The 11340-nt window shown below is 46.7% G+C and overlaps 1 protein-coding gene across 1 annotated transcript; it reads right to left on the reverse strand.

The window, feature by feature from the left end:
* Window positions 1-5202: 5202 nt before the first annotated feature.
* On the reverse strand, window positions 5203-7801 carry LOC118591166 (RNA exonuclease 1 homolog). The gene is given in 5 exon segments (XM_036199279.1): window positions 5203-5744; window positions 5746-5902; window positions 5905-6438; window positions 6638-7219; window positions 7222-7801. Coding segments are annotated over 5 exon segments (2343 nt in total). The 3' UTR covers window positions 5203-5254.
* Window positions 7802-11340: the final 3539 nt, after the last annotated feature.

Consider the following 11340-nt stretch of genomic DNA (forward strand, 5'->3'; position numbering starts at 1 on the left):
AGAAGATGATAATAGCCACAGGGATCTAGTGACAGGGCCAAGGTTTCAAGCTGTTTTGTAACTTTTTGAGTGTCAGGGACTCATTAAAGACTATTAACCAGGCCCTGGAGAAAGTGACTGTGATTGTTACCTGCACACCTGTCATCCCGGAGAAAGTGTGATTGTTACCTGCACACCTGTCTTCCTGGAGAAAGTGACTGTGATCATTACCTGCACACCTGTCATCCTGGAGAGAGTGACTGTGATTGTTACCTGCACACCTGTCATCCTGGAGAAAGTGACTGTGATTGTTACCTGCACACCTGTCATCATGGAGAAAGTGACTGTGATTGTTATCTGCACACCTGGTATCCTGGAGAAAGTGTGATTATTACCTGCACACCTGTCATCCTGGAGAAAATGACTGTGATTATTATCTGCACACCTGGCATCCTGGAGAAAGTGTGATTGTTACCTGCACACCTGGCATCCTGGAGAAAGTGTGATTGTTATCTGCACACCAGGCATCCTGGAGAAAGTGTGATTGTTACCTGCACACCTGTCATCCTGGAGAAAGTGACTGTGATTGTTATCTGCACACCTGGCATCCTGGAGAAAGTGACTGTGATTGTTACCTGCACACCTGGCATCCTGGAGAAAGTGACTGTGATTGTTGTCTGCACACCTGGCATCCTGGAGAAAGTGTGATTATTACCTGCACACCTGGCATCCTGGAGAAAGTGTGATTGTTACCTGCACACCTGTCATCCTGGAGAAAGTGACTGTGATTATTATCTGCACACCTGGCATCCTGGAGAAAGTGTGATTGTTACCTGCACACCTGTCATCCTGGAGAAAGTGACTGTGATTGTTATCTGCACACCAGACATCCTGGAGAAAGTGTGATTTTTACCTGCACACCTGTCATCCCGGAGAAAGTGACTGTGATTGTTACCTGCACACCTGTCATCCTGGAGAAAGTGACTGTGATTGTTACCTGCACACCTGGCATCCTGGAGAAAGTGACTGTGATTGTTACCTGCACACCTGGCATCCTGGAGAAAGTGACTGTGATTGTTATCTGCACACCTGGCATCCTGGAGAAAGTGACTGTGATTGTTATCTGCACACCTGTCATCCTGGAGAAAGTGACTGTGATTGTTACCTGCACACCTGTCATCCTGGAGAAAGTGACTGATTGTTACCTATACACTTGTCATTTTGTAGAGGAGAGGTTTACCATGGTTCTTGCAATACTTGTTGCGATGATGCAAAGATGTGAGTTGAAGAAGTCCTTATGTTAAGATTGGTGTGTGTGTGTGTGTGTGTGTGTGTGTGTGTGTGTGTGTGTGTGTATACGTATGTCTGCTTGTCTTTCTTCATATGCCTGTGCATACTTCCAGAGGTCAGACATTGGGGTTTGTCTACTCACTCGCTGACTATTCCTTTAGGCAGGGTCTTTTCCTGAACCAGAGGCTCCCATTTTCTCAACAAAGCTGGAAGCCAGCAAGGCCCCTTGGAGCTGAGGTGACAGTTATGTGTGCAAGGGATGCCAAACTTATCACACAGGTGCTGGGATCTGAACTCTGGTCTTCATGATCCCTCTGTAAGCATGGAGCCATCTCTCTGACACTGAAGGTGTCATATTTCAGTTTGGAGCATATCTTCTGGCATATCTTGTAAGTATGTAGATAGTAGACAGAACCAAACAAAACCACAAACTATTCAATACATAGAATCTAGAAGCTCGCCTATGAAACTCTTTCCAAATCTCATGGCTTACATAAGAGAGAAATGTGACATGCCTTTCCCAATTTTACAATACTATACACACTTCTTTGTATATTGACATGAAAAAAACCATGCTAAAGAAGTTTTATAAACAATATATAAAAATACTGAAGCCTAAAGTGCACTCAGAGTTCTGGAAATGTACACCTTTTCCCTAACAAGCATTGTTAAGTGAAGAAAAATGAGGTAAGTGCACAGAAGAGAGTCACGTACAGTTTTCTCAGGCAGTTGACAAATGAAAATAACACAGTTTCTAAACTGTCATGTTCTATGTTCTTATTTCTTAATCATTTGTAATTGTCTGTGGTTTTTCTCATTTTAAATAAATATTAACCTTTGAACCCAATTTTATCAGTTACCTTGCATCTTTTTTAAATTTAATTTTTGTTATTTTTAAGTCGTGTATATTTGCGGGTGAGTGTGCACACTCAGATCATGATATGTGTGTGGAGGTCAGAGTGCAAATCATGGTGTTGGTTATTTCCCTCTGCCTCATTTGAGACAGGGTCTCTTATTGTTTGCTCTTGGCCCCTGAGCCCAGGGGATCCTCCTATCTCTGCCTCCTGTCTTCCTGTAGGAGTGAGGGAGTACATGTATGATACTAAGCCTGTCTTTACATGGGTTCAGGAGATCTGAACTTATGCCCTGACCCTTGAGCCATCTCTCCAGCCTTCTTTTTATTTTAAACTACTTAACTGGGGCTGAAGAGATGGCTCAGTGGTTAAGGGCACTGGCTGCTCTTCTAGATGGACCTGGGTTCAAATCCCAGCAACCACATAGCAGCTCACACCTGTCTGTGACTCCAGTTTCAGGGGACCTGACACCATGGCAAAACACCAATGCTCGTAAAAAAATAATAATAATAATAAACATTCACCTACATTTTTATCATCTTGATACTATACAAAGTCTTGATCATTCACAAATGAGAACTGATTTTTAAAGGAAAATAATGAATCAATAAAATATTTTAAGTAGTAAAGGGAAATAACCTGTTTCTAATTCTAATGGTATCTAGCAAAAATATTCTCCACACACGAAAGTATGATATAAAGCATTTTTTAGAGGAGAGGGAGGGGAAAAGATGAGGGGAGAGAGATATAGATAGATAGATAGATAGATAGATAGAGAGATAGATAGAGAGATAGATAGATAGATAGATGATAGATAGAGGACATTATCAGCAGACTCACATTGAAAACATGCAAAGGTATTCCTCAAAAGTGAATGGACTGCTGTCTTGTGGAGCTTACAGATGCAGGAGGGAGACAAGGCAACAAAGAACAATGGCGGATATGAAGTCATCACCATGATTAGGTAGGACAAGTTCACCAGCAAGGTTCATCCCCACCCCACCCGCTTAGCCCTGCTTTCAAACATTCTCTTAGGTGGTCAGGAGTTCTGTCTTCTGCATAAGGTTTAAGATCGTAAGGGGCACAGAGGTCTTCTGAATTGCCCCTGTCAGTGCAGGAGCCCTTCAATGCAGTTTCAGAGAACTGCCATATCATGTTCAACTTAGAGAAATGATGGCCAATGTCTTTATTAAGTTTTCTTGAATGTCAACATGGAAGACTGATGAGTCTCTACAAAGGACTTTTCCCCACTTTTTTGACAAATAACATGATGGGGTTTCTTGTAGCCCAAGAACTTTCAAGGTGGTCAAGGTTAGACTTGAACCCTTGATTATCCTGTCTCCACCTCTGGAGTGCTGGGATTACAGGTGTGGGCCACCATGTTCAGCTTAGGACAAAGGCTTCAAGGATCAGGAGTTGAACCCCTGTCACAGAAGCAAGAGTACAGAAGCCAATCACTAAACCACCAGGGAGCGTCATTGAGTCATTTCCATGAAGGACATTTCTAGACTATGAATTAGGTTGCTATTGTGAATGGAATCTTAAAATTTGAATGTCCTTTGAATTTGTTTATAAGAGAAAATACTTTATACAGTGGTTTGTCTTCAGTTACATAGCTTAGATCCCCAATATTTTGTCTTTACATATTAAATATGTTGCTTTCTATTCAGATAATCAGTTGGTGTGGAAATAATACCAGTTTGCATCTTCTTTTTAGCCTCAAGACAAAGAATTTTTTATTTTTGCTTTAAAGGACCTAAGGAGGTTTTTTGTTTTTGTTTTTTTTCCCATTTAGATCCTTGTATATACTTTTCTCCTTTGATCAACTAATACAGTGAATTATATTTACAGATTATTTTCTACTTTCAAACCATTTAAAAATTCTTTGGTTAAATTTAGTTGACACAGTGTGTCAGGTTTTAACATAGGTAATAAGAAGATTTCCGGATAAATAACAGATTAGAAGGGGCATCCATGTGACTCAGTGCAGGAGGAGAATCGGGGCAGGAAAGGATACACTCAGTTCCAAACAGAGCATTGGTGGAAGAGACCAGGGGCTCACAAGGGAAAGGACAGCTGGAAAGAGCGGAGGAACAGAAGCAGAGTGTGACTCCTTGAGGAGGCCCAGACAGCTCTGGCCACGCTGTGTGCACATGAGTACAGGTGCCTGCTGAAGCCAAGGGCAGCTGACACTTTAGAGCCGCAGTTACAGGCTGTTGTGAGCCGCCTGATGTGGGTGGTAGGAACTGAATTCCAGCATTCTAGATTAACAGCAAATGCTCTAAAAGGCTGAGCCATCTCTCCAACCCCTAGCCACATTTTTATTTGTCCTCTTAAAAAATGTCATTTGATGAACAGACATTCTTAATTTCAGTAAAATACAGTTTATCCATTTCTTCTGTTACAATAAATATAAAGTCTATTGCCAAGATCTCAATATACTCTTCCACTTTACATTTATTGTACTTACGTTGTAGTTATTTCTTTCAAATTTCCTTTCTTTTCACTGTTTTCATTTTTTTTCTCTTTTGTGGGGGAGTGCAGGGGGTTCTTTGGACAGACTTAGTTTTCTACAGCTGATTTGAAGTTTAGGCAGTTCAGCCTTATGATTCTGATGTTTATCCCTAGCCAATCATGCCTATTCCCATGACTTTCTCCTCACCAAATTCTTGAGCATGTCAATACCCATGTCTTTCTTGAAATAAGGAAACCAGTCACTTTAGCACATGTGAACTCCCACTGATACCATCCCAGTCTCCTACTCCACACTTGTGTTAGCATCACAGAGACAATTAGTCCTGAAAATATGTGTGTTTGTAATAATTCTTAAAAAGAATGTAGAAATGTGTAACACGAATCTTTTTTTTTTTTAAGTTCATACAAACATTTATTCTGTTCCTACCCACGGAGAGAGGCAGCAGCCCCCAGGAAGGCAGCCCAGAGGCCATGGAAGGTCAGGCCTTCCTTGGGGCTGGCTTGGCTCTGAGGTTGGGGAGTCTTGGTGGGTTCGGGTGAGTTCTGGAAGCCACCCCACAAGTCAGGGCAGACACCCAAGCCCACGGGATTGACTGTGTGGGGTTCAGGGCTGTAGGAAAGGGGCATGGCATGGTGGCAGGGCGGCGGGTGGGGAGTCATCGCTTGGTCTTGGCGTCTTCTCGGATCTTCCAGATGACAAGGTGCATGCAGGCGCTGGCATCCTCACTGGAGCTGTGCCCATCCAAATTGTCTTGGATGATCTGTTTGAGGTAGTCTGCCATGAGGTTCCGCAGAGAGCGTTTGTAGGGCAGGCCCAGGCGGTGCGGGAACAGCACTGATGTGTCCACCACCGTGCCATGGATAATCTTGAGGGCCAGCAGGTCACTCTCCAGGCTATGTCCAATGAGGATGGTGTCAGTGCTGAACATGCTCAGCAGGACGGCCTGCACGTCCCGCAGTGTGATGCTTGTGTCCACAAGGTCGGCCTCCGTCACCCCCGAGAACCTGGTGTTGTAGTCGACAACTTCGTTGTCAGGCTTGACAAAGGTGTCATACACGACCTGCATGTCTGTGTCCACAACTGTGACGCGGGTCAGCTCCAGGCTATACGTAGTATAGGACATCTCACAGTCTAGGGCAAAGACCATGGGAATCTTTGGGCAGCTCCTTCTGGAAGGTGCACACAAAGCCCTCCAGGTTCTCCTTCCGGCCATCCTGCACGTGTTGCTTGGCAACCTGACAGCCCACAGAGCCAACCCCAGCTGAGCAGCACATATCCTGGGTCTCCCAGCTCCCAGTCACTCCCAGTGGTAGTAGCACTCCTCATTGCACACACAGCGGCCCGAGGAGGACACAAAGCGACAACAAATTCTGCAGGAGGGGTCCTTAGGCTTCTTCTCCTCAGCTGTGAAGATGATGGCGCCCTCCCCTTCCCCCGGGCGCTCTGGGTTGGGGAAGGGGTAGCCGTTCTCCTTGAGCTGCTCCTGAGTGAGCAGGTACTCCCTGAGACGGCTGTATAAGGCATTCCCTTTCAGCTCCTCCACCCCTGGACTGCTGGGGCGGCTCAGTGAGAAGCTGGTTTTGGCTGCCAATCTGCCTCCCAGCACCACCTCGTGGGACACAACTCTGCGGTCACTGGCTTTGCTGAGGCTGGGCATGCTGGGGACTAGGCCCCTCAGCCTCTTCAGGGTGTTCACAGCGACGTTCAGGTATATGTTCTTGCTGGGGCTGCGCTCATATACCACCTTTTCCTCGTTCAGTGCCTTCTCAATGGCCTCCTGGTTGGACGGGCAGAACTTGAGGCACACCTTGATGAAGAGTTTGAGATAGCGCTGACGAACTACAGCCAAATTCTATTGGTGAAATTATTAAGGCCACTCCACGTAGTTAAAAGGGAGGTTTATTTTGTGGGGGTAACTTACAAATGAAGGGGTAGGTTGCAGGGTCTGGCAAAGGTATAGCGCAGTCCGGCGGTGTTCTTTAGAGAACTCTGCTCGGTCTACCTCCAGCGTCCAGCGTCCCTGAACCAAGAGAGCGACCTTCTCTTGATCCTCGGCCATCCTTGGGGACCCCAGCATGGTGAGAGGCCCTGGCTACTGTGTCAGCTGCTTTTGGAGGTTGCTGGAAGCCTTCCACATCATGCTGCACAGCTATCTCCTTGGTGTCTGGTAGGCTGCCCTCCATTGGCTCCAGGCCCTCCTTGGAAGCAGGTTTCCCAGGTGCCTTGCTTTCAGGTTCAGCCCCAGCCTTGGGGATGCTGACATCAGCCTTTGCTGGCCTAGCCACCTCATCTTCTGAGTCTGAGAATCTGGCCTCACAGCCGCCGAAGGGGTCACAGGGCTCCTTGATGGCAGGTGTGTAGGGCTCAGCACCTGGAGAGCCTTGAGGAAGCTTGGTGGCCCTCTCATCCCTGGCACTGGCCCTGCCAAGGCACCGAACTGAGTAGTTGGACAGTGGGTCATACTCCAGATCTGTTGATGGCTTTGAGCAGTCCACTATATACTTGCCACCAGACACAGGTTGGTCACAGCAGGGCAGCTGGCCCACAGCCTTGGGGACATACTCCAGGGCACTGGTACCCCCTCCAACTCTGCCCTGACCCCTCTCTGAAGGGGCCAAGAGTACTTGTGACCTTGCACAGCAGGGGCAGCCAGTGGGGTGGGCTGGTAGCCTGAGTCTGGGCTCAGCAGGCCACCTGGTGTATAAGTGAGGGCCGAGAAGGTGTCATCATCATCCAGGCTTGTGGCAGGCCTGCAGGGTGCCAGGGCTGAAGCCCCAGCACCGTGTCTCTGTGCCATTTCCAGGAGCTCCTGGTAATGCCTCTGCTCCAGCTCTATCTTGCCATGTACAGCCTCAATGGCTTGGTTGACCAGCTCCAGTATGCCATTACCTTGGCCCAGCATGCCATTCTCTCTTTCCTCAGGAGGCTGGGGCAGCCCCGGGTTGTATGGGTCATAGCCAAGCCCTGCTGCCAGAGACGCCACGCCGCTGCCAGGAGCGCGGGGGTCGGGAGCTCTGCGGTGCCGGAAGTGGCTGAAGGGCCACTGGCAAGGCTCCCCGGGAGCTCCCGCCCAGTATGGGTAGTCAATGGAGCCTTCGGCAGGGGAGCCCTGTCCGGAGCTACCCGAGACCCCAGGACCCCTCCTCACAGTAGCCCCGGAGGTCTCCACTCCCTCCTCTCTGACCCCCGACGACGCTGCCATCATGCTCTGAGTAACAGGAATCTTAAAAGGTCTTAATAAAAGCAAACCCGGAGCCAGGTATTAGGGTGATAGCTGAGAAATCAGAAAGACAGAACAAGCCACAGCCAACCTCACCTGCCAATTCCACAGCTGATCTTGTTTCCTCAGACTGAATGCTTCTGATTCCTCACCCAAATGGATCTCAGCTGAACTGCTGCTAAAAGCTAAAAACTTAAAAAGACTCTATTCCTAGTCCCGACGCCTTATATACCTTTCTGCTTCCTGCCATCACTTCCCTGGATTAAAGGCGTGTGTCACCATGCCTGGCTGTTTCCAGTGTGGCTTTGAACCCTGATGATCTCTGCCTCTGGAATGCTAGGATTAAAGGTGTGTGTGCCACCATTCTGTGGCCTCTATGTCTATCTAGTGCTTGTTTGTTCTCTGACCCCAGGTAAGTTTATTAGGGTCCACAATATATTGGGGGACATAATATCACCACAGAAACAAAAATGAAGAACAATTGGATTAAAAAAAAAAAAAAAAGAAACATTTTAATGAAGGTGCAGAGACATGGCCTTGTTCTGGAGTTCTGTTAAGTCCAACCAAATACTCAGAGAAAACATCCCCTGTGGGACTGGAAATGAGTTTCTTTTCATCTCTGAAGTCTGTTAAACTAATCTTCAAATCCTTCATCTTTATAGTATGGGTTGCATACAAATGACTTGTTATTGATCCAGCCATATCCATTCTGTTTCACCCCCACCCCAAAGTGGATTTTCAGAAAGAAACGTATATTTATTTTCTGCATTCTTTTGGTAATTGATTGGTTTTTAAAGTTGCTTTTAAAAATAACAACAACATTGAATTCCAATAACTTTCTTGGTTTCCTGAACTTCTTTTTAGTGGGAATGTTTTTTCTGTTTGTCTTCAGATGTTTCACACCACTGAGACGATCTTTTCTATCTCAAGGGGTGTTTGCCTGGGTGTGAAGCCCTGGCCTCAGTGGGTGTTTGCCTGGGTGTGAAGCCCTGGCCTCAGAGTGAAGCCCTGGCTTCAGTGGGTGTTTGCCTGAGTGTGAAACCCTGGCCTCAGTGGGTGTTTGCCTGAGTGTGAAACCCTGGCCTCAGTGGGTGTAGTAGCTCATGCCCTTAATCCGATCACATGGCAGGCAGAGTCTCTGTATGGTCAAGGACACAGCCAAGCATGGTGACACACACCTTTAATCCCAGTACCAACCATAGTGACCTGGAGGTCTGTACAGGCAGGCAGTGACGAGGAAGTCATGTGGCTGGGCTAAGAGCCAATGAGAAAGGCAGAACAGGAAAACAATAAAAGCACAGGTTAGGCAGGAAGAAGCTCTCTCGCATAGGCAACTATGGCTTGGTGGTAAGCTAAAGGGTAGTCAGTGGCTCTTTGCTATCTCTCTGATCTCTTCAGCTATTACCCCTGTATTTGGCTCTGTGTTTTTGTTTACTAAAACTGTTTGGAATTTCATCTACATCCTCCCATCATGTCCTTTAGCTGTTTGGTTTGCAATCTTCCATTTTTATTATTGAGAAATGTCATGTATCATTTCTCCAAATAGTTCTTTCTTCTCATAACTTTTTCTTTTTTTCCTAATACCCAGTTATATCAATGTTGACACTTTACCCCAAGTTTCTTGACACTTAGTTCTCTTTTATACATCCTCTCCTTCTAGCTGATATGTTCTGGAAGAACAAGAGACTCATTCCTCTGAAGCGAATTAATTTTCCTGCCGTGTTCAATCTTTTCTTTTTCTCCCCAGAAACGCTCCTTATTTACATGCTTCCATTCCCAGAGGCTCCATTTTTCAGTCTCTATTTTTCCATTAAGTGAGTTCATTGACAATTTCATATATATGTGATGCATTCTGATGGCTTCCTCCCTTCCCTTCTGTACCTCCTTCCTGCCCATCTCGGCTCGCACTCCTTCCTATTTGTCCCATTTCCAGATTTATGACTCTTGTCTTTGTTGTGTGATCCATTTAGTTTAGCCAGGACCACCTGTGTGACCACGGGATTAGGAATGTCCATTAATGGACCTGATGGGGCCAACCAGTGGGTTCCCCCTTTCCCTGAATGTATCTGCAGGAAACAGTTTAGCAGTGAGGGGCAGTGCCCCCTGAGTCCCTCCTCTATCCTTGCCTGGCTGTCTATGGGCCCACTCTAGTGCAGCTCAAGCCCAGTTACCTGTAGTAGTTGAGAGTTCATGGCTACAATGGCTGTGTATTGTCCAAAAGATGGCATTTTGCTGTCCATCTTCCTATCTTTCTGCTCTGAGAGTCTCCTGGTCCCCTCTTTGGCCATATCCTGAACCTTAAGGAGATGGCATTAATGTCTTGTGTAGGCCCTCAGTAGTCACTTACTGCTGCTATCTTGTGTAGACGTGAGTCTGCCTTCATCACAGTTCTCTGCAAAGACAGGCTTCTCTGTTAAAGACTGTAAGTGCTACAGGTACAAACACATATATTTACCCGGAGGTTTGATGCTACGGCAATCTGACCACACAACAGCACGAAGCCCTCCCCCACCCCACCGCAGTCCTATGACCTCCTCTGCCATGAATTTGTGATCAGGTTTGCAATACCAGGCGTGGATTCCCTGCTGTGCCGGGAGAGGCTGTTTCTGTTCATTTTCACAAGTGCCTGTTCCCACCTAACCTCCTCTCTTGTCTCATTTTGTGTGTGTCTTTGTGTCCGTGGCTGTGTCTGTGTTTGTATGTGTGCTTATAACTTATCCTGTCTTAATAACTCCAGTTCATCTTTCATCGTCTGGTTTCTTGTTTTCGCCCTTGGCGCTCTGCTTTTCCAATGTCTTGCTATTTTTCCCATGTGAACTGACATTACCAAGACACTTACTTACTTAGGTTCCTAACTCTATTTGTACTTTATGGGGGTGGGGGTGGGGGAGGCTTGTCTTTGAGAAGACTAATTTGCAAGTAAACTTGGTTTTAATTCATCGTTCTGAAGACGGCAGGATTCAAGGTCCATGATCACATCAATGCTTCATGCTGCCTGGGAGAGGTTGGAAGGGAGCACAGGTGGGATCCTTTGTGAGAGTGAACCATATCACCTGCAGGGTGGGGGCGGGGCAGTGATGCTGCTCTGCTCTCTGTCAAGCCACTGTCACGGGACTAAGCCATTCTGTGAGAACTAACCCACTCTTACGAGAAAGACGATCCCTCCTAACGGCCATACCAGATTTCAACATGTTATTTGTGGGGGCAAAATATACCCTAGCCATTGTCCCAGTAACTACACTAGACCCTATCTTCAGTTGTGTGTATTTAGAGGAAGCAGTGCTTCCGAGGTGGTGTGTTGGGATGTGGAGGGTGAGACCCATGAGCACTTGCTTGGGGGCAGGCCGCTTGGCGTCCACTATCAGTATTTGCCACTTCGTGATCTTCTCCCACCACTGGGCTAGCCCTGATGAGCTTTTGGTTTACCCAGGCAACTGAGTCAAGACAGCAAGTAGACGGTTCTGTACAACGAGCCCATGCACGGTGCTTTGGTTTCGTTCATCTTATACGACAGGCTCCTG

This window comes from Onychomys torridus, chromosome 9 (assembly GCF_903995425.1).
Source record: "Onychomys torridus chromosome 9, mOncTor1.1, whole genome shotgun sequence".
In the NCBI taxonomy this organism is placed as follows: domain Eukaryota; kingdom Metazoa; phylum Chordata; class Mammalia; order Rodentia; family Cricetidae; genus Onychomys; species Onychomys torridus.